Below are 24,831 nucleotides of genomic sequence, written 5' to 3'. Positions count from 1 at the left end.
AACAGAACATAACATTGATGAATCAGGAACTGATTAATGAAATATATATGCAAAGACATTGATAAGTGAATCTAGAGACTTTGAGTTTAAAATTGTGAAAGGACACCATACATTTAAAATTGTGAAAGGACACCATACGTTTAAAATTGTGAAAGGACACCATACATGTACATTAAAAATTGTGAAAGGACACCATATGTTTAAAATTGTAAAAGGACACCATACGTTTAAAATTGTGAAAGGACACCACATGTTTAATCTTGTTCGCTTCCAGATGACTTTAACAGAACATTCCTGAAGATCTATTTTCTAATAGACTTGACTGTAATTGTTTAAGTTTTTTTTTTCATATACAAAAAAAACTTGTCCCCGGGGGAGGAGATAACTAATCATTTACTAATATACTGTGTATTCATTTCAGGTACTGTATCAGTCATCCTTATTATTAAAGCTATAAACCTAGGAAGATGTTGACTCTCATTTAATTGTTGTCAATATATTGGAAATTATGCAACTGTCATACAAGTGAGAGGTTATGCTTAAATAAGTAAGTTATTAAACTAGGTTTAATCCACCATTATCTACATCAGGAAATACCTGCACTAAGTCAGGAATAAATTTTTTTTAAGTGTTTGCACTTTAATTTTCCCATTTGATAATCGTGATAAAGGAATTTGTTTAGGATTTTCCTTTGAGTTTGTTTTTTGTTTTTTTTTGCTTTCTACAACATTTAGTCTTACCATTGGATTAAATAAGAAGTCTGTTACTTTCTACAACATTTAGTCTTACCATTGGATTAAATAAGAAGTCTGTTACTTTCCATTGTTCTCTTTCTTGGAAATATTTAGTTGTCTGTCTTTCCTGTATAAACAATGGATATGTCTGTGATTTGACTTGGTTTGGCTGTAAATAATTAACTTTTCTTGCTCGTATCTTGCCTTTCGATGTTATATCTACTCTGACTGCATCAAATATAAATGCTGGATGAGAGACTTCTACCACATAAGATCCTGAGGGTAAACCACTTATAACAAAAGATCCATCGCTTCTGTAAAACAAATATATATATATATATATAGATAGGGTAAATCACTTATAACAAAAGATCCATCGCTTCTGTAAAACAAATATATATATATAGATAGGGTAAACCACTTATAACAAAAGATCCATCGCTTCTGTAAAACAAATATATATATATAGATAGGGTAAACCACTTATAACAAAAGATCCATCGCTTCTGTAAAACAAATATATATATATAGATAGGGTAAACCACTTCATGCACTTATAACAAAAGATCCATCGCTTCTGTAAAACAAATATATATTACATTTAAGAAAAGAACAGATTATAGGATTGAGCAAATTATGTAGGAAGGACATTGAATAAGAAACATGAGAAAGGTCAAGAGATTATTTCTACATCTACATCGTAAGACGATCCATCAGCACCTTGATGACCATCAGGGTTCTCATTAAGGCGAGTCCATGAGTCCAGGACTCATGAAAATCTGTCTTGACTCACCATTTTCAAAACTGGTGAGTCCAAAGATGCATCAAAATTGAAATATTTTGTATAAACTGAACACACATATCATTTAATAGCATTAGAATAAAAGAAATCTGAATTTAATGTCATTTCATTACTCTTTTAGGTCATATATATGGAGCCTTAAAATGATAAATCATATTGCAATAAAATATAATTATATTTTCTTACTGTTGGGACTCACCAAAAGTCACCATGGACAAAAATGAATCCTTAATGAGAACCCTGACTATATGTCAGCGCATCACAAACAGACACTTATAAAATATAACAAATTATGAGTGCAAAAAATCAAAAATAATTTTGTGCAAAAACACAAAAAAAGAGTAACAAACTTATTGGGTTCTCTCTTTCATGTCTTTAAACACTTATTAAATAATTTGTAGTAAGAGAAAAGAACTGGAAATAAAAAAAAGGTATAAAAGTTTAACTGTCATGACTGTATTCCTGTATTCACAGAGGCCAAAAAAATCCAAACAAATTCAACAGGAAAAAGGTCTAATACAAGGTAAGTGTTTTAAATTGTATTTTTAAATCAATTGGCCGCGTTTCATTCATTCGTAAAGTTTATTTTTTTTATGTCGAATACTTCAAGTTTTTCTATTGTACATGTTGTACATGTTGTAAACCGTTCATGATTTAAAGGATATCTCTACTTTCAGTGCTTTCCAAATGGAATGTTCTTTCTACTTTAAACTTGAAACTTAAATTTCAGTTTCTGTTTCACATTTTACTAAAAGATTGTTTTTAAATCTCATATGGGTATTTTTCAAATTCAGTAAAATTGAATTTTTCAAATTGTATTTACATTTTATAAGATTTATAATAGTATTAATTTGTATCATGTTATTCTTTTACAGGGACTCGACAGTTTCATTTACCATCAGTGTGCATTTAATTTGCGATGTTTATTAGGTATTATTATCTAATAATATTATTTTTCATACTCTTCACTCGTTCTACACGAAATCCTCAGACATACATTTGTAGTCCAAATAATTGTGATGTCTAGCTGCTCTAGCAAGGCTATTTTAATTTTTTTTCTGGGACACCTTCCTACGATGTCATAACGCTGAAGCCATTTTATACGTCTGGAGTTTGAGAGCAAATTTTGGGGGGAACTTTGACACCTAATTTTGACATGAAATTTTCATTGCCAGTTAGAACAATGTAGAAATTTTTACGTACAGTAGTTACAAAGCCCTACAATTTTTGTGCTTATTGATGTAAAAAATTTCAAAAAATATCCAAAAGAAAATATAAAATAAGCTACAATTCCATTTGAGGTGGGCAAATATTTATTTTGTCTCAAAATGTTTTCCCACAATTACCAAAGAAATGTCACTTCCGGTGAATATAAAATTTTAAAATCGGTAAAATTTGACAGAGCCGAAATTTCCAGATAATGTTAATCGAAATTCAGGTCCTTTAATTTTACTGTTTTTTAAATTTTATATATTCTACTAATGAACTCAAGTTGTTAACTTTTTTTCAGATCTACTTCCTTTTTCGGTCTAGTTTGCATGAGACTTTGAATAAAATGTATAATTTATCAACATATCAACAAATATCATGAATTTAGGAAGGAATGCAAAGTTCACCAAATCATTTTTAATAATTGTTTGACAACATGTTTGATATGAAAAAACGTAGCATTTCTTTGTTTACATTGAATATGACGTCATAACTTAAATAACGTCACAACTAAATCCCTAACCACAGAACCAATATCGGAAACGTTATGGTATTTCCATACTTGTATCTACATGTTTGAATTAAAAAAAAAATTAATACAGACTTCGTCCCCAATCACAGGTAATGCCTGCCTCTGTATCTGTATGTTTCACAGTGTAGGATCCGATCGCGGATGTATGCGCACTGGAAGGAGAGCGGGTTGGTTAGTCCAACCGTTGGAAGGCAGCTGTGAAACCCTCAACTGCCTTTTGACATGCAGTTTCTTCGTCCAGATGGTTCCACTCTACTATTGTTTTTGGAAAAAAAGAGTTCTTTCGAATGTCTGTTTTGCAGTCTATTAATTACATATAATGTATATAAATGCCTCATATTAACAATAAGAGATATATGAGAAAACAGAACCTTCCCCTTTTCTTTTCAAAACAACAGGAAAAACTTTTAATATATTGTTTCAATCAAGGTTTCATCAGTTACCACCTGTTTTAGAGAAATAACATTAATTACTTTAATAATCCCACGTAGTCCCCGCCATCAACAAACACGCGTGCATGTACAACCCAATCTTTGTTTTTGCCAGCTGAAAACAGATCAATTTTTCCTTCTAACTTGAATCTGTCTATGGATTCTTTTTCTTCCAGCTCTAAACTGTCACACAGGACACAACTAAGGCTCATCAAAAGGACATAAACTGCACAAAAACCAACAGATTTTAGCACGTCATCCATCGTAATTTGAGGCAACATTTTGACTTTGACCGGAAATCGATTTTTAGACTGTTACCTGAGATAGATAATACGTAGAGAGTCGAGCAAACAAAATATCTTTCAGTCGGTAACCAGATTAAAAGATTTTTTTATAATTTTAGAATCAATCTGGAAAAATATGCCTACTGAGATAAGTTCAGGTAAAACATGCATGTTTTCTTAATAACATCTTATGAAAAAGGAATATGGTAATAGATACACACAATATAATATATACTTCTTTTCAAAATTACACAAGCTCACAAGCATAACGCTTGAGGAAAACAACAACAAAGAAAGTTAATATTATTAGTCCAAATAATTATGACATCTTGAAAGGCTAATATTATATTGTTTTTCTTTGACGCCTTACATGGCAGGATAGCTGCGGAACCGTAGCTCTTAGGTCCTTATGTTATTTTTTGACTATTTGCAGACCATAGATCTGTAAATAGTCAAAAAATAACATAAGGACCTAGCTATAAGAGCTATGGTTCCGCAGCTAATGGCAGGAAAGCAAACATTTAAAATAGCTTTCCAAGATGTCATAATTATTTGGACTAAATAATAGTACAAATACAAATATTTTATAAATACAAATATTTTATTGGCACAAACACAATTACAATAATCATGATAATTGACAAAGGCCCATATTTCAGTGCATTACAACAATGAATACAGCATACTAGTTGTTAAATTAGCTAAAATCTCGTTTCTATACACCAAACATTTATATATATAAGAACTAGTCACTTTCAGGACTTTTAAAAAATTACTATTAATGCAACTATTAAGGTTCATCATAACAAATGGACAAATATGGCCGTATTTTCAACTCAAAAACTACTCTGTGTACAGACTTACCTGTGCTGTTTGGAAAGTTTTTATGCCTAGCTTCCACTAGATATATAAAAGTTATATGCATTTTGGGTTTAAGAAAGATAAAATCTTTCTTGGTTTTTGATGGGCATTTTTTTTCCTTTCTGCAGAAGGTGTAAAAATAAACAAACACCTGAATTACTTTGATACTGTCCACTCACTGACTCAGATAAACTCTTTAACTCACCTATAGTTGTGATGATACCTGTTGTCCATGTCAATTAAGGACATTCAAAACAATACAAACCGGTTTTTTTACCTGAGGGAGCATCTCATAGTTGTACCACAACTTAGTTAATTTTCACACCTTTTGCATGAAGGAAAAAAAAATGCCCATCAAAATCCAAAAGAGATTATATCTTTCTGAAACACAAAATGCATTTAACTTTATTATATCTAGTGGATGCCAGGCATTAAAACTTTTTCAACTCCACAGGTAAGTCTGTACTCCATACCTGTCAACCTGTGACGATGAAAATGCAGGTCATGACCTGCATTGAAGAATCAAATCTCAGGTCATAACGCGTACAAACTTTTTCGAGCTGAATTTCAGTATTTATGGTACATTTTCTTATAATGTATATGAAAGATACCAAAACATCAATGCATGTTCACTTTGTTACGTCATTTTAAATCTTATTAAATGTTATTTCATTGCACTTTTAAAGATTTTCATAAATTTGTGTAACTCAGTCTTATGTGCTTTACTTTTTGAGAAAAAATACTGCAATCATTAAACACTAGAATTTAATGTAATTCTTAAATGTTTGAGACTATTGACTATGTAGCCTTTCACCACAATATTTTTTCAATTAACAAGGAAATTAGAGTATGATAAAATATAGTAATACAGTTAAAGGAAGTATAAATGTAAAAAATAATTTTCAACTTTAAAAAAAAAAATTGTATTAAGGTATAAAAATAATGAAAAGTTATTTTTCAATATGTATTTGAATTTTATATTTTCATGATTTAATCTTTTTCCCCCATAAAACGTAAATATAAGGAATAATTTTGAATGGTGACAAATAAGGGGAAGTAACTCTAGTTCAGTTTGTAAACCAAAATTATGGTGCAATTTATTTACGACCTAAAGCTAAGTTAATTGGTGTTAATTAACAGTGTGTTTGACACCAAAGCTGTCAAGTGAAGCCATGCACTTAATGGGTCACTTAATTTGACAGTTTACATAGCTAGATGAACTTCCTGTTCATGGAAGAATTACGAATTTGCCGGTATTTCAAAAGAATATTACTTATGAAATCAATCTCAAGGCTAAGAAATACGGGTGAAATCGGGTCATTTTCGGAATTCCCGGGTTATTTCAATGACCCGGCGGGTGTTCCGGGTGATCCCTCAGAATTGTGAAAATCTCGGGTCACACCCGCAGAATACGGGTCAGTTGACAGGTATGGTACTCTTGAGTAATTTTTGGCATGTAAATACAGCCATATTTGTCCGTTTGTTATGATGAACCTTAACATTTAGTTGATTTTCACCACAACCATGACAACATGTAGGAAGTATATATTTAATATAATATTTCTAAAGTTTAATTCTGTAATTGGAAAAAATTTCACATTTCAGTAAAAAGTGATTTTCATCTTCTACCTCACCTGATTTACATTATACATTACAAACTCGTTCATCGGTGGGTAAACCTAAACATCGCCCTTTTTCAATAGCAAGATTGTGTGCACTCAATCTTATTTTACACAGAGATGACCTTTCTAATCTATTACTTAGAACATCAATATAAGGACTACGCTGATTTGGATTATGAAATTGTTGGTAAAATTTTAGTTTTGATGAATCATGAATTTTTGATGATTGATCCTGTGTGCACTGATCAATCACTCGTTGTTTAATACTTGGTAGATATTGTTTAAAAAAGTTTCCCCCAGCTAGGTTTGAAAATCCTAGATTGTTTGAAATAGAATAAAGTTTCTTTAGTCTCGAATAGTCAAAACACATGAAATATACAATGAATAAATAAAAGGTAACAATCTATGTCAATTGATCTTTGACTGCTAAAAATATAGGTTTATTCATATTGATAAACACACAAAGGAGCGGATAGAAACATTCAGTGGTTGACCCGGAACTTAATTCTAGAACTTTTCATAAAAGGGGGCCCACAGAAGGAAGCAAGTTAGCTTGTAACATTGGAAACACAAACTTCGTCAACTTATACTACTAGCATGACATATATATCATGTATATAGCTAAAAGTCAACTCGGATCGACCAACATAAAATCATACCATTGTAAGTTGCAACATTCAGAACTTGTACTACTGCAAACTCCTGCCATTAAATAAACTCATCATAGATACCATCGCTTGATAATATGTCTGCATGAACAAGATAAGTTTAGTTTCATTTTGAAAAGTAATGATACAGACATTAGTACTGCATGTACTGTATGTGTAGCTGGATTAAGCGATATGTATGATTCTAACATTCATTTAAAGCAGACATAATTGTATGACGTTCATTATCACTGTATCATTGATCATGTTTATACTAACCACCCTGAAAATATAGTTGAAACAAATGTCCCAAAAATAGCCCTTAGTGATCACTATCCAGTATGTATTACGAGAAAAATAAACCAAAAAGATGTTCCAAGCTTACAGCATAAACAAATTAGGTATCGATATTTCAAAAACTTTTATGAAAACAAGTTTTTGGAGGAATTAAATAAGACAAATTTTGCTCAAATTGAACAAATAAGTGATATTCAATCTGCCACTGACATGTGGTATAAACTATTTCTGTCAGTTATTAACAGGCACGCTCCTGTCAAAGTAAAAAGAATTAAACATATACGCCAACCAGATTGGCTTACAGATAAGATAAAAGACGCTCAAAAGAAAAGAAACTATTATCAAAGCAAGAGGGATTGGGAAAAATTTCGTTATTGGCGCAACAAATGACCTAAATTGATAGAAAAATCTAAACAGTCCTTTTTCAAGCAAGCAATAGAAAATAACAAAAAACCTAAAGAAATTTGGGCTTTACTCAAAGATTTAAAACCCAAAACCCAAAATGAAATTCCATCTACCATGAATTTTGACAATAAAGAGAATGATAATGTGCAAGATAAAGTCATGAAAGTAAATCATTTCAACACTCACTTTACAACGATAGGTGATAAATATGTTACAAATAACACGCAATATCAGGCAAATAAATTAAATGATTATGTTCAAGATAAAATACCCGGTGGTGTTAGATTTACGATTCCGTTTATTAAACTAGACGAAACTAAGAAATTACTTTCTAAACTAGAAACACCAAAAGCAACTGGACTTGATGAAGTTGGTCCGTTTTTCATTATACTGTCATTGGAAGCTTTAGCCCCAAGTATAATGTATTTAATAAACTAACAACAACAACAACAATACTTTATTTTAAGAGGGTTACACAGTTAGCTATATAACTAATCTTCCCTGAGGCCCTCATCATGAGAAATCAAACAAAATGCAAACATAAACTTTGCATACATTAGTATAAAAAGTCAAGTATGATAATAATGTTTAGTACAACTTGATAAAATGTGATGTAAAAAAAAATAAACATGATGACATGATCAGTTTTTAATATTATTGATACAGCTAGGTTGATTTCAATAAATGATCTGTTATTTTGTATTTGAAAGAATTAACATTTGTAATATTTCTTAACGGTATTGGCAAATTATTCCACAAGAATGGTCCAGAATACATAAAAGATTTTTTGAACAATTCTGTTTATGGTTTAGGGAGTATGAGGTTTCCTTGAACAGCATTTCTCAAGGGGTATCACTACAAACCGTTTAAGTCTGAAATGGCCTATATATGTACTCGACTGTACTGATTTTTACTCGACCAGTCTGAATTGGTCTGACTTTTACTTGACATTACTCGACCCCAGTCTGAACCATACTTGACTGTACTGAATCGTACTTGACCCTTATCGTTGCCGTTGAAAATAGTCTGAACTATTACTCGACCAGTCTGAAACAGTCTTAATCCATTCTTGACATGTACTCGACCTATTTTTCCAGTCTAAACCATACTTAACCAAAGGTCTGAACAATACTTGACCAGTCTGAACCATACTAGACCAAAAACCCTCTATTTTTTAACTGTTTAAATAAATTTCTTTTTAACTGACATATATAACAACAGCCAACAAAATTTATAAAAGATTTTAACCTTATAAAAGAAATATATCTCTGATTATAATTTTAGGATAAAAAAAATATATCATATATAACTTATATCAAAAAGGGATAAAATTAAATAAATAAATAAAATTATTTTTCTGATTAGTGGTGAAATATAAAGTATAACCTCTGCTTGGGGCAAACTCATAAATAAGATCACACCTGGTCAGAGGTATTAAATTCTAAATAACATTGATTCAAAATTGCAACATCCTCTTTAAATTAAATAACAAGGCCTTTCGAATATACATGTATGTACTAGATAAGTAATACACGAATTTAAGAAAATAGGGCTTTCTTTTTACCTGTAAAACACACATGTACTGAGTTAATTAGAACATATTAAAGTGCTTTATGTATGCCATGTTAATTTGACAAAGAAATACTTAAATTAATTTAAAAAAAATTTACTGTTACTTTGGAATACATTTCCTTTTTTTAAAATGGTTATCAAGGATTGCTAGGGAAATTCTATTATAATGATTATATTAAATTCTTGGTTTAATAAAACAAAACAATTAAGCTCTCATTTTTTAAAAAAATATTAAGTTGTTTTATATACTATTTTATATATATCTTAATAAAAAAAAACATTCACTGCATTATAAACTAAAGTCAACTGACAACATAAAATCTATACTAGGCTTAAGTTAATGGTGAAAATAGTCCAGTTACCATAAAATACTTCTGAAATATTCATAAAATTTGAATTATATTGAAAATATTAGTCACAATTCATTTTTTTAGATCATTTGATCAGCTTGTTTTATTTATATTTTAAAAGTTGATATATATCATTATGTAAGTGTTGATTAATATTGAGTTGAAGTTATATTATGATTGATTATTGCGAAATTTTAATTTCAGAACTGTATTGAATACATTTTTAATTTCAAGTTGTTGTTCAAATTTCATTTTTATTAAAAAAATTCCTAAATTGATAAAATTCAGTTAATAGATACAAAGAAAAGGTCTAGTTTGGTTAAGGCTTGGTCGAGTATGGTTCAGACTAGGTCGAGTACGGTTCAGACTAGGTCGAGTACGGTTCAGACTAGGTCGAGTACAGTTCAGACTAGGTCGAGTACAGTTCAGGCTCGTATAAAACGGTTAAGTACTGGTCAAGTACACATTCAGACTGTTTAGTATGGTTCAGACTACAGTCGAGTATTATCAAGTAAATCTCAGACGAATTCAGACTGGTCAAGTAAAAATCAGTACAGTCGAGTACAGATATAGGCCATTTCAGACTTTTAATGGTTTGTAGTGTATGGATTTCTGTCTGAAACATAACGAAACTTGTTAGTAAGATATGATGGGGCCTCATTTTTAATGCACTTAAATGTCATCACTAACTTATGATATTTTATTCTCTGTTCAACTGTCATCCAGTTTAAGTGTTTGAATAAAGGTGCAGAAGGAGCGAATGGGTGTGTTTCTAGTATTAATCTAGCAGCCCTCTTTTGTAATTTTAATATCCTTTTTAAACCCTCACTGCTACAACTACTCCACACTATACAGTCAGAGCTCAGACATAAACAAGTCGATTTTTGTTTTTGACTTAAAGAAGTCAAAACATGTATTTATAATAAAATGTGTTTTCAATTTTAGACTTATCTAAGTCAGAAAATGACAGACTTGTTTAGGTCTATTTATGTTGATGAAAAAACTTAATTTTACTTGGTGGCCAAAGTACACCACCTATGACAGCAAAAACCTGCCTGAGAGTTCACAAGGACTTCAGCTATCTATATTTAGATTATCTAATTCAACATCCTTACTAAACACAGATGTTTTACCTCATTAAGTGTTGTTCCAGGTGGTTGCATTGTAAGGTAAATTAACATTATCTTCGATTTTTTATACTCTCATTCATATTTTTCTTTAGAAGACAAAGCATTGTCTTTCAATGTTGTCATTTTTTGATTTAGATGCATGACCTTTTTATAAATATGCATGGGTCTTGAAGTTAACCAATTTTGACAACTTATCGACTTGTAAGAGTAGATACTTGCAACTTTTTGATTCTGGTCAATTATTTCTTGCTTTACAATATTTGACTTATTAAAGTCGTATTTTGTCTTGCATTAAAGGGAGACAAATCATAAAACTTACAAATTTAGACCTCTATGAGTCAAAAGCAGATTCAGACTTATTTATGTCTGAGCTCTGACTGCTATACAACAATAATCAATTAGTGGCAAGATATAACCATTATAGAATAATTTTCTGCAGTCTAGATTTAGAAATTTTTTAATCTTTAATAGTAGATATAGTCTAGATGATATTTTTGAGCAGATCACATCAATTTGGTTTGTAAGTATATACTAGAGGGTGTTTTCCCAGAAAATCTTAAATTAGCTAAAGTAACTCCAATATTTAAAAATGGTGATAAACATATGCCAGAAAACTACAGACCCATATCAACATGATCAATACTTCCTACATTATCAAAAATATTTGAAAAACATGTCGCAAACATTTTTATCTATATCTGTCAAAATATAAAGTATTACATGAGGCACAATCTGGATTTTGATCTAACCACTCATGTTAGACAGCCCTTACCTGCTTACCAAATTAATTGACACCTGGCTCAAATGTATTGATAATGGTAAAGTTGTAGGAACAGTCTTTCTAGATTTAAAAAAGGCATTTGATCTCGTTAATCATGCCATTCTCTGCCATAAATTACATTTATACAAAGTCTCTTATCATTCAATAAAATGGTTTGAGTCGTACCTGTCTAATAGAAAACAAAAAGTGTGCTCTGGTAATACAGCCTCAGAATCTAAATGTATCAAATATGGGGTTCCCCAAGGGTTCATTCTAGGTCCCCTTTTGTTTGTCTTATTCATAAATGACATGACTTTAGAAGCCACTCATACAGCCATTGATATGTATGCTGATGATACAACACTTCATACATATGGAACAAATAAGGAAGAGATAGAAAGGAAACTAAATTACGATGCCAACACCATAAATAATTGGTGTCTGAACAATAGGATGGTTATAAATCCCTTAAAAACTACTTCTATGTTGATTGGAACAAATAAGAAACGGACTTTGCTAGGAAATGATATGAATATATGTATACAAGATAGCCCAATCACACCCGTTGGAATACAGAAACTCTTGGGTGTATATATTGACAAAAATTTGGACTGGAAATTTCAAATTGACTATGTATGTAAAAACTTAAGTTCTCGTATCGCACTGCTATCTAGAATTAAGAAATTCTTGGATATAAGTAGTAGAAAGCTGTTTTATAATGCTTATATTCTGCCCATATTTGATTTTTGTTGCTCAATATGGGGAAATTGCTATGAGCCGTATGAGGATGGATATAAAAAAATTCTTAAAATGCAGAAAAGAGCTGCAAGGATTATACTTGATGCACCAATACTAACACCTAGTATAAATTTATTTAAAGAGCTAAAGTGGTTGAATTTCAAATCTAGAATTTCATATCATAAACTTATTCTTGTTCATAGAATTTTAAACGATAAAGCACCTGATTACTTAAAGGAACTCTGTTGTCCAATTGTTAACCTACATAGTAGAAATCTAAGGTCATCTGCAAATAATAATTTAGCTGTTGTACGACCGAACACAAATTCAATGAAGAAATCTTTTGCATATAGCTCATCTATACTTTGGAATAAACTACCAAATGAAATAAAATGTTGTGAAAACCTGGACACTTTTAAACAAAAATGTGTTGATTTCTTGACTATAAATGATTTATAACAACTTACTCAAATATTCTAATGATTTGTATGTTATGTATATATATGAATTTATTTTTCTCTTGTTCTACAGACAGTTTATAGTTAGTAATAGTATGAATAGTGCATTTACATAATATGTTAGAAACTGTTAGCTTTGTAATATTTGTACTGTTTGTTCTTTGTGAGGGCCTCAAGGTAGATTAGGGAAAGCTAATTGAGTCACCCTCTTTAAATAAAGTCATTACTTACTTACTTACGTACTTACTAGTATACATACTTTTTAAGGGGCCAGCTGAAGGGCGCCTACGGGTGTTGGAGTTTCTCGCTACTTTGAAGACCCATTGGTGGCCTTCGGCTGTTGTCTACTCTATGGTCGGGTTGTTGTCGCTTTGACATTCCCAATTTCCTTTCTCAATTTTATTATAATGTTGTTAAGAACTGTAATAGTATTAAAGCTTATTGTAATAGCTTAAATTAATATAATATGAATAACACCTCCACACAATGTACATGTAGATATAAAATATGTGTCTCTTATCATCAGTCAAGGGTCTAAATGGTCTAACTTAAATAAGTTATTAGAGAAAAATAACATACATGTTGTATTGTGGGCTAAAATATAAAAAAACCTGAGATAACATATGTACATGTATGTTACATGTTTCACAGGGACAATAAACAATCTTTATTTTGTTAAATTTTTCATAAGTTCTATTGATATTATAACTTATGTATACTAAACTTTGCAAAGATATAACAGTTCATAGTACACCTAAAATGTATGTTATGACAGAAAATATATTACTGCAATAACTAAAGGGTGTTATTACAGCTTTTCTACATCTCTTTAAAGCCTTTTCTCAGACATACATGTATTATATCATAAAATTGAGAAAGGAAATGGTGAATATGTCAAAGCGACAACCACCCGACCATAGAGCAAACAATGTATTATATCACAATGTATTTCAATTTATTGTAAGAAAGATAAGATAAGATAAGATAACTTTATTAGCACATGTAGCACTAAGGCATTGACAATAAATGGTTATGGCAACAAATTGAAGACATTTACAATAACACATATATAATAAAGGAGTGACAGTGGATAATTATGAGAGAAATATATAAAAATAAAAGAGAAGCATATACATTATTACAGAATCAAGTACCTTTTAATAATGAGTTTCTCACCAACAAGCATTCATTCAAATAGTTGACAGAAATGATGGACAGAGCTTGTAATGAGGCACTGCGCAAGATTCCAAGTAATTCCCAAGTGTCTCATTAACTCTCATATAATAAGTTACATGCCTGTAATAACTAAGCCTTGTTATTACAGCTTAGTTTTCCCTTAAAGGCCTTGTCTCATGGATTAACCATGGTTGATTTTCTTTTTAGAGAATGAATGTGTAGTGGGTAGAGCTTATTTATATATTAGGTGCAATAAAACAATATATATATATATATTATAGTGCCGCCATTTATTTTAATTGCTACCTAATTAGTCTCAACCCACTATACATTAGAAAATCCAAATTTCTAAGCCAAAACCGTTCACCTTAAACATCATGAACATGTTAAAGGGTAATTTTTTATTGAGAATATATATGAATAAATAGTTTGAATCACGTTTCTCTATGTTTTATTTTATAAGAGAACAAGCAGTCTTTTAAAGCTTTCTTTTAGCTTTTTATTCTCAAAGCTAGTTCTGAATGTCAAGACCAAGCCCAGATAAACAAAAGGTTTTCATTGTATTTCTCTTGTTGTCTCATGGTACTGAAAGATTGTTCTAATTTTCGTTGCTGTCTAGACATGCATACATATGTTAAGTATATTAAAGATTCCTGGATACAAATCTTTGTTTATAACATCATAGTTTGGAAATCTTGAACTATATATAAATACTTCTGAAGTCCTGTAAACTACAAGGAAAAGAATCAAATTATTTCCCAGTTCTTTTTATCAACTTCCAAAACGAGTCTTTTAAATTATTTTTACCAAGCAAGGTGAACAAGCCGATTTATTTTGAACATCGAGAATAAGCACTTTTAATCTCGACATCTATAATTTAGGAACACATTGAACGAGGCACCCATTTAAATAAAATAAAAAAGTAAAATACGTTGATCATGTGTACGCAACTGAGTTTTTTCGTACATGTTGCTACACGCCTGTTTACAAATGTTTTAAAAATTTTTGTTTAAATCTTTTAAAAAAGTTGAATTTCTTGAAATTTATACAAAAATTTAACAATATTTAAACAATATACAATTTTGTTTTCATTAAATTTTTACTTTAATAAAGAAAATAATTTCTTAAATTTAATACCAGATTTTAATGAAAACCTTGACAACAGACAAAAATACAACTGTTTTATAAAAATGTTTTCACAAATCATTATAAATAAAATATGAATATATCCTTATTACCATTTATATGACCATGATGACATGTATGAGTGAAATTTAAATATTAATTCTTCATTAAACATGTTAAACACCATTTGAAATCATTTAAATACATGAAATAAGTTGGTAGGAGTTTGCAATGGTACAAGTTTACCGTGGTACGAGTTAGCAGTGGAATGAGTTTGCAATGGTACATGTATGAGATAACTTTAATTCTCATTGACTGATCTTAGGGGATTGGGGGCTCCAGTCATGCTCAAGTAGTTCCCTATATAATCAACAAAATTTTTCCCACGTAAGGGTATCAATTACAATTCCCAAATATAATTGGGGACTAAAGTTTTAGACCAGGACCAATTTTAAGTTATAATCTCTGTCTTTCCCAAATGATAGCACAACTTATTGTCAGTTAAATACTGATGGTATGACTCCAATTTTCTGGATAAAAGTCAGAGAGATAAACCAAAGACTGATATATATACACTCCCGACAAGATGATTTCCGCAAAGTCCATCTAAAGACGCGGACTATCGCGACAGAGAAAATAAAATTACAGGTACATTGTATCACCTTGATCATCTGCATATACATATATATATCAAAACTTAACAATCCAAGTCATTGCTAGTCATGCTAGTTGGAGCAACATTGACATGGATATTAAACAATCGTAGATCAAATAAGCCCCTTTAAGGGACATCACATGTAATATAAAGAAGTTACCCTATTTATACCCACAACCTGTTTTCTGCTTGTCAAATAGGACTTAAAACAAGATATAGATCTAAACCCAATAACGTCTAATTTTTCACATAAAATCTGTTTCACTTTATTAGATACGATAGAAAACTTGCTTTGTCTAGTGTCAATGCATAACAACAAAGGAGATCTTTCCAAACTTTTTGAATTTCAAGAAATGTTTATACATGTTATAGGTACATTGTACATGTTAATAACTTCAGCTAAATCAATTATTTTATACAGGAGATCTCATTATTTCATCAGCACTATAATCATGATTATCATGATTGTATTAAGCATGTTAAGTATATGTTCAGTTATTCTTTAGTTTTCTCATTTTAGGTAGTTTTCAGAAACATGTAGCAACCCTGAGTATCATTTAAAATGAAGATGTCACAGTAAATATCCAATGGCTGATGTGGTAACAGGGGTAGAAGCTTCAGCTATCAGTGTCCTAAAGAGAGCTGTGGAAATGGATACAGTTCGACGGTTTGACGAATCACTAGTGTGCTACCAAGAGGGCATTAATTTACTCTTACAGGTGTTAAAAGGTAAGGATATATAGTGTTCAGGTGTAAAAATGGACACAGCTAGATGTCATTTAGCTAAGGATATATATTATATGTATAGTGTTACATATACGAAGATGTGATATTAGAACAGATGTTATAGTACTGAAGACAGCAGCCATATGTAAGGTCTATGGGGTTTCTAATTAGGTGGGTTTTCAGTAAGGCATTTATTAGCTCTGTAGATCTAAATGTTAATAGGATATATATGTCATGTATATGGTAATAGGCCTGCAACTGGCAGTTGGTTTCATTGTGTGTTTAAAGTAATCATTTCACCAGATAGATAAGAAACAAGGGAGATAACACAAAACATGCAAACAAAATACATTTAAGTGAAAGAAAAACAGGCATAGGTCAAATAATAAAGGACTGAAAAGAGAAAAGTTCATAGAATAACTGTTACACAGACGAACAGCAGTAATACAAATGTGCTTCATTTACTGGCACAGTTAAGATTATTTTGGAACTAGATTGATATCCCTTAAACATTTAGAATTGTATGCCCATAGCACTAACAATGACTTGGTGAAGGGGCTGTAAAGTTTTATCCTTGACTGTCCTTTTGCTGTCACATTTTTGTTTCAACACACTTAACTTTATTCATTGTTATTTGTTCTCTTAAACAGTTTATGAAAGTTATACACAAGGTAAGAATCAACACTAGTGGGTCATTTATTGTTCTAGAGTTTTACCCCTTTATTACTTGGAAAATTGCAAAGCTTGAACGATGGCATTCCTATCTGACTCGGACTCACACTTCTTTTATTTTAAAACAAGTTATCATGACTAACCTACAGAAAACTAAAAGATTGAGTATCTGGAACTCCACTAAAAACATATCTAGGGTTAAATCATTTATTTTAGATGGGTAAGCTCTACACTAGTAAATATGTTTCTGTATTTCTGTCAGTTTGTTATGACTTTCTTTCTTATGCACTAGGATCTAGAGAGATTAAACAGAAAATAAAGCTTGTTGTTTTACAGATTGACTGAAGGTTTAAAACATAAGAATTAATACAGACTTTGCATTATATTACAGCTACAAGTGACCAAAGTAAGAAGGAAAGATACAGGAAGAAAATATCAGAATATATGGACAGGGCAGAGCAACTCAAATCATTCGTTATAGAAACAAAAAATGGTAAATTGAAGTAAAAATTGATAAAATCTATAATTATATACTGGAATTAATTATGCAACCAATATGCCATTTGATTGTGATTTGCCATTTATGTTTGCCAGAACTCATGGTACTATGTAAAAAAACATATTCATTTAGATTTGCTGAAAAGATTATTATATATGCTGATATGCTAAAAAATGAATGTGAGACGTAGGAATTACTATCTAGTGTTGTACATGTGACATTGTCTGTCAGGGTTCATCTGACTTTAACCTCATTTTCCTTGTTCATTTGTAAATGAAGGAATGGTTTTTAGCAATGAGCAAAACCCATACTGTATTAATAAATATTATTTTTCCAATTTTTATCTAGCTGGAGGATCCCATGAACAGATCCAGATAGATGACAATGCTACAGGGTTTGGAATGGAGAAATTATTTTCACGTTTCATGACAGAGTTTTTGACAGAAATAGAAATAGAAGATCCCTACATTAGAGCACACCATCAAGTAAGTTATTAATAGAAATAGAAGATCCCTACATTAGAGCACACCATCAAGTAAGTTATTAATAGAAATAGAAGATCCCTACATTAGAGCACATCATCAAGTAAGTTATTAATAGAAATAGAGGATCCTTAGATCACAGCACATCATCATCAAGTAAGTTATTAAAAGAAAAAGAGGATCCTTACATCAGAGCACTTTATCATCAAGTAAGTTATTAATAGAAATAGAAGATCCTTACATCACAGCACACCATCAAGTAAGTTATTAATAGAAATAAAAGATCCTAACATCAGAGCACACCATCAAGTAAGTTATTAATAGAAAAAGAAGATCCCTACATTAGAGCACATCATCAAGTAAGTTATTAATAGAAATAGAAGATCCTTACATCAGAGCACACCACCATCAAGTAAGTTATTAATAGAAATAGAATATCCTTACATCAGAGCACACCATCAAGTAAGTTATTAATAGAAATAGAATATCCTTACATCAGAGCACTTTATCATCAAGTAAGTTATTAATAGAAATAGAATATCCTTACATCAGAGCACTTTATCATCAAGTAAGTTGTTAATAGAAATAGAAGATCCTTACATCACAGCACACCATCATCAAGTAAGTTATTAATAGAAATAGAAGATCCTTACATCAGAGCACTTCATCATCAAGTAAGTTAGTAAAGAAATAGTAGATCCTTAGATCACAGCACATCATCAAGTAAGTCATTAATAGAAATAGAAGATCCTTAGATCACAGCATATCATCAAGTAAGTCATTAATAGAAATAGAAGATCCTTAGATCACAGCACATCATCAAGTAAGTTATTAATAGAAATAGAAGATCCTTAGATCACAGCACATCATCAAGTAAGTTATAAATGTCAATGTAATTAAACCAGATAGGGGTTTTACTCATTGTTAAAGGTTGTTGGGTATATATCAAACTCCTTGTTACTAGTATTATAATCTTTCATAATCTGACAATTTTCTATCACAGATTTTTCAATGTTTCTTAATCTGTGCCATATAAATGGCCTTCTTTTACTTTAAGGGTCCCTATACTTGAGAGTTAATGTTCATTCATGGTTATGGTTAAGTTAGGGGATGTTTTAGGTTAGGTTTAGGTTTTAGGGTTAGGGCTAGTGTTAGGTTTATGTATGGGTTAGGGTAAGGTTTGGGGTTAAGAATAGTTTAGTATATCCCTTTATGGGTTGGAACCCCTAAAGTAAAAGAAGGCCTTTAAATTAAATAAATTAAAGTAAGATTATAGATTGATTATAAATATTATAGGTCTTACTTTAATTCTTCTCAAGTTGTCTCGCAGTAGTTTTTTTGTTGAGTTCTTCAAACTTAATTTTCTGCTTGCTGCTTGACAAATAGCATTTAAGAGTAAGAGCAAAGATTGGTAATTTTAAAGTACTTCTAGCTCTAGGGGGTGTTTAAGAGTAAGAGCAAAGACTGGTAATTTTAAAGTACTTCTAGCTCTAGGGGGTGTTTAAGAGTAAGAGCAAAGACTGGTAATTTTAAAGTACTTCTAGCTCTAGGGGGTGTTTAAGAGTAAGAGCAAAGACTGGTAATTTTAAAGTACTTCTAGCTCTAGGGGGTGTTTAAGAGTAAGAGCAAAGACTGGTAATTTTAAAGTACTTCTAGCTCTAGGGGGTGTTTAAGAGTAAGAGCAAAGACTGGTAATTTTAAAGTACTTCTAGCTCTAGGGGGTGTTTAAGAGTAAGAGCAAAGACTGGTAATTTTAAAGTACTTCTAGCTCTAGGGGGTGTTTAACGACATTGACTACTCATGACGGTCTCACAAGGTCAAGTAAAAATAGTGTGTCATGGTAGTTTGACCAGTTTAACCCTGGAAACTTAAAAAAAGAAAATGTGGTATGATTGACAAGAGACAACTCTTCACAAATCACCAAAAGACACAGAAATTAACAACTTATTAGCTAAATTAAAAGCATGTTTAAAATCTTGGTCACTATGTGGGTCTTGTACAAAGCAGGTTTCTTACTCATATGATATTTTCATACTCATATCAAGTTAATGTGCTTTCATTTGAATATATATGTAAAACTTGCCGCTAGACATTGGCTAGCCATGTTTCAAAAATAAATTCAGTTTTTGTTTAGATATTTCATTCAGGATGTTTAAAACTATCCTTCAGATTGGGCTTAGTACAATGAACATGAACATCTAATTCTCACAGGATCTTCAAGACATTACATGAATTTATAAGTTCATTGCCAACAGTTACATTATCAATAAAGACAATGACATGGTTTTTTTTCTTCAGATATGTAATTTGCTGAGATTTTGTGAAGTTGTTGTAAAAAGTCAGTGTCCAGTAAAGGAGATACGATTACTGACCGGCAGAGATGAGGTTGGTACATAATACATTTACTTTTTACTTTACTGTTTATACAAGAAATTTGAACACATAAAATCATATTCAAATTCTTTAAGATTGTGTTAGTAAATGGAGGCACTTTGTATTTGATTTCATATGATAATGTTGACAGCTTACTGGACATGAGAATCAAAATGAAATGCTGTAAATTCAGAAATTAATTCGTGCATTTATTATTGCGATTTCGTCATTTAAGACTAAAATGGGATTTTATTTTTTGCAATCTTCAGAAAAATCCTGTTTGATTCGTAATTTTTTGTCTCAAAATACAAGTTTTAATTATTGGTATGAGAACCCTGTTACATTTTTCGCAAAAATAAACACATTGTAATAATTTCTGAATTTACAGTAATATTTTCCTTCTCAAACCTCACTTAGCGTATAAAAGTAAATTGAAGTAATTAATGTAGTGTCTGTTAGTGAAAAGATGGTAGTGTAAAATATTTGACATACAAGAAAATAAAACAACGAAAATACTGATCTCTGAGTAAAATTTAAAACAGAAAGTCCTTTATCAAATGGCAAAATCAAAAGCTCAAACACATCAAACAATTGGATAACAACTGTCATATTCCTGACTTGGTAAAGGGATTTTAGAATGTAGAAAATGGTGGATTAAAACTGGTTTTATAGACCTAGCTAAACCTCTCATTTCTGAGAATATTTTGTATAAAACATACAGCAGATATTATAAAATAACCATTGGAGAAAGTGAACTTAAGAGTACCAACATTTTCTCTTTTCATAAAAAATAATGAACCCTTGTTAAGAATTAGTAAATGTGATATTTTACATACACATTTTACATCTGGCTAAATAACAAAATATATTTTTTAGTATCCTGATGCTCAAATGCAACAACAGCAGAAACTGAACCAACTAAAGAAAAGTTTACACAATCATGGAATAGAATTCAACTGGTCCTTTCACGATTCTCTACATGACAGGGAGATTAGGTAGCTAGTAAACTGAGTGATGAATACACATCATATGGACGAATAAGGGTTCTTCATTACCTGTTTTTTACAGGCATACTGCTATCACTGGTTATCTATGATCATCCTCAAATAATTTTGTCTATTGACCTGTCATCTTTAAAATAATTTCGGTTTAATTCATATGAGAAGTCAAAATTTAGTTTTAATTTTCTGTTTCGCCCATTCTTGTTTTCCATTAAAATTAATCAACTGTAACTGCTTAATCCCTCTTTTATTGTAACCTAAATTGTCCTCCTTGTTACAGTTTTAATGCAATATTATTCTAATGAGTGTTTATCACTTGTACAGATAGTTGGAGACACTTAACATTGACTAATGGGAGATTACACTTTTTGGATGATTGACTGCAAAATTACTTTTCAGCAAATGCTTATGCTATTTAAAAAATAAATTAACTTAATTTTCAATTTAAAAGGAAGAACAAAGTTTTATCAAGTTGGATGGGTGCTCATATTTGAATTGCATAATCCATAAAGCGGTTTTATATGACTGCAATGTTAGACTCTTTATAGTAGTAAATATTAACACTGTTTTATGCACAGTAACAAACCTGCATATGGAGTCTATATCTCAAAGTTTATCCTCTATTTCAGAGCTTCCAAATATCAGTCTAAATAATTCCCTTCATGTGGGATTTTGATTGGTGAAATTTCATCCATAATTGAATTTTCATCCATCTAAGATATTCTCAATGATTTTATGAACATTTACCTCTTTATTATTATCACAGAAAACATATTTAAGCAAAAATGATTTATATGTTTAACATGTAGCCTTTCTATTTTAGGTTTAACACTGGATGGATTGTAAAAATAGGAAGAGGATTAGATATATATAAAGCTTCAGACAATAAATTCTCTATAGGATCAATTGACCTTGACCTACGACCTTGTCATAAAACTACTGTAGATATATTTCATACTAAATCCATAAATAAAACGAAAGATGATACATCATGACAAATGTTAGATTCATAATTAAGGTATTTTTTACTTGAAGGTTAATATACAATATGTATATTGGAAAATATTAATATTGTCCTACATTTGAAATATCTTGATTCAGGCTTTATCATGTTTAAATACTATTTAGAAGTAGATGGTTTAGACTGATCCGTGAATACAATTTAGTTAAGTGAACAGGTTTCTCTGTTTAAATTCTCTAGAAGTTTTATCCTGTGAAATGCAAATCCTAATTAACTGAAACTTAAAAGTTAAATTTTTAACCTTTTATACGTGAATTTTTTAAGATGAAACATGATTTTGTTCATTTATATCATTTAACACATTTAAAAGACTGAAAAAAAGCACAATGATAGAGGGAGGGGGGAAATCGGAGGGGTCCTGATCCCCAAAATCCCTCTGAGGTCCAGAACTTAAAGAAATTTAAATCTCGACATCCAGAAATTTGATAAAAGAATTCCTGGATCCTGAAAGGATCAATCCCAAAATCCTGAGCTTAAAAACACCCGATCCCACCGTCCAGAAAAAGTCCCTGCCACCTCATGATATTTTTGAAACAGGGGATTTTTCCATACCAAATATCACACTGAAAACTTTCACAGCATGAGCAAATAATTGCTCTTTATTTCACTGTGCATTTAATTGAAAAAGGCATGGAAAATTCAAAATACTTTAATGTTAATAAAAAGGTCTTAGTTTGGACATTTCCTAGCATAAAGAATAAAAAAACATTGAAACTTAACAAGTCTTTAATATTCAGTTATTTTTACATTTTGCCTGTTTCATTGCCATTATTTCATGAATATGTAGTGGGGTGAAAATCTTCAGAATTTGTTTTAGATCATTTACTTTTATAATCTCATAATTTTTTAGAATTAATATAAGTATTAATTTTTCAAAATGATCTATATCAAGTATTTAATGCAGGTACTGTTTACATGTATTAATCTTCCACCAGTTATGTTTTTTAGCATTTACCTCATGTACTACATGGGATTGTACTTCCACCTTATCTTTACATGATTGTTTATATAATAGTTTATAATGAATTATTTTTATTGTTTTTATACAACCACAACATTTTTTTTGTATGGTATAATGGTATCATGTCGTTGTCTGCGTCGTCTGCATCATCCGAAGACACATTTAGTTTCCGGACAATAACTAAGGATTTAGTAAATGGATCTCTATAAATTTTTACCAGAGGTTCAATACCACCATAGGAAGGTTAGGATTGATTTTGGGGGTTATGGTCCCAATCATTTAGGAATTAGGGGCCAAAAAAGGGGTCCAAAATAAGCATTTTTTGTAGTTTTCAAACAATAACTTGTGTTTAAGTGTATAAATCTCTGAAATTATACAACAAGTTTCCATACCATGAAAGGATGGTTAGTTATGACTTTGGGTTGTTATGGCTCAAAATGTTTTAGAATTAGGGACAAAAAAGGGGAGAAATAGATTTTCTGGATAATAACTTTAGATTAAGTAAATGGATCTCTATAATTTTTTACCAGAAGGTTCAATACCTCTAAAGAAAGGTTGGGATTGATTTTGGGGGTTATGGTCCAAATAGTTTAGGAATTAGGGGCCAAAAAGGGAGCATTTTTGTAGTTTTCGAACAATAACTTGTGTTTAAGTGTATGAATCTCTCTGAAATTATACCACAAGTTTCCATACCATAAAGGGATGGTTAGTAAAAACTTTGGGGGTTTATGGCTCAAAATATTTGGAATTAGGGGCAAAAAAGGGGAAAAACTAGGTTTTTCTGGTCAATGGACAATTAAGACAATTTAAAAGCAGTGTACTTGGGGAGGTAATTCAAAAACAGTTAATTTACAATGTTGGGTATGTTCGGATTTAACCCCCTTACACTACTTGTAAATTGTGTGTAAAGAAATGTCTGGTTTTGGACCTATTGCCAAAAAAGGGGGGTGGTAGTAGTTTTCAAATGTTTTTCCCCAAATTTCTCAAATTCCAAATTTTTGAAAATATTGCATAATGGATTAGTGATCTTGACATTTGTTTTGTGTCAGAAACTCATATTGTGTCAATAATTTGATCGCAATCCAAATTTAGAGCGGTATCAAGTTTCAATGCTGTGTCCATACTTGCCCAAACTGTTCAGGGTTTGATCTCTGCGGTTGTATAAAGCTGCGCCCTGCCGAGCACCTGGTTGTCCATTCATTACATTACATTGCATACATATTATTGATGATAATCTTTAATAATTATTAAGACTTAAATAAAATGTTATTTAACTGTCATGATGCTGTAACATGTCAGAAATTATGA

The 24,831-nt window shown here is 30.8% G+C and overlaps 2 protein-coding genes and 1 long non-coding RNA gene across 3 annotated transcripts in view; 2 read left to right on the top strand and 1 right to left on the bottom strand.

Moving 5' to 3' along the window:
• The window catches only part of LOC143084842 (endoplasmic reticulum membrane protein complex subunit 7-like), an 11,441-nt gene extending 7,421 nt beyond the window's left edge, over positions 1–4,020 (bottom strand). Inside the window, exons 1-2 of the mRNA XM_076260900.1 lie at positions 3,751–4,020; positions 790–1,048 (exon numbers count right to left, since the gene is read on the bottom strand). Of these exons, the coding sequence (XP_076117015.1) occupies positions 790–1,048; positions 3,751–3,989 (498 nt within the window). The 5' untranslated portion in view covers positions 3,990–4,020. The remainder of the gene's footprint in view (positions 1–789; positions 1,049–3,750) is intronic.
• LOC143084847 (uncharacterized) overlaps positions 1–24,831 on the top strand; it is a 167,520-nt gene extending 142,689 nt beyond the window's left edge. Inside the window, exon 2 of the long non-coding RNA XR_012981186.1 lies at positions 23,767–24,831. This is a non-coding gene — a long non-coding RNA (uncharacterized LOC143084847). The remainder of the gene's footprint in view (positions 1–23,766) is intronic.
• Positions 4,019–24,831, top strand: LOC143084841 (MIT domain-containing protein 1-like). Its single transcript, XM_076260899.1, has 7 exons — positions 4,019–4,150; positions 16,309–16,517; positions 17,578–17,679; positions 18,034–18,170; positions 20,466–20,552; positions 21,417–21,535; positions 22,365–24,831. The coding sequence occupies exons 2-7, from the start codon at positions 16,376–16,378 to the stop codon at positions 22,534–22,536; spliced, it is 759 nt and encodes a 252-aa protein (XP_076117014.1). The 5' UTR covers positions 4,019–4,150; positions 16,309–16,375; the 3' UTR covers positions 22,537–24,831.

Source organism: Mytilus galloprovincialis, chromosome 8 (assembly GCF_965363235.1).
Source record: "Mytilus galloprovincialis chromosome 8, xbMytGall1.hap1.1, whole genome shotgun sequence".
In the NCBI taxonomy this organism is placed as follows: domain Eukaryota; kingdom Metazoa; phylum Mollusca; class Bivalvia; order Mytilida; family Mytilidae; genus Mytilus; species Mytilus galloprovincialis.
The sequence above is the reverse complement of the archived record's forward strand: the minus strand, read 5'-3'. Positions and strand labels throughout refer to the sequence as shown.

Excerpts from the sequence above, each read along its gene's own strand:
- LOC143084841 (XM_076260899.1), top strand. The coding sequence starts at position 16,376 with ATGGCTGATGTGGTAACAGGGGTAGAAGCTTCAGCTATCAGTGTCCTA. Across the intron at positions 17,680-18,033 it reads CGTTATAGAAACAAAAAATG|CTGGAGGATCCCATGAACAG; the intron begins GTAAATTGAAGT and ends ATTTTTATCTAG. Across the intron at positions 18,171-20,465 it reads ACATTAGAGCACACCATCAA|ATATGTAATTTGCTGAGATT; the intron begins GTAAGTTATTAA and ends TTTTTTCTTCAG.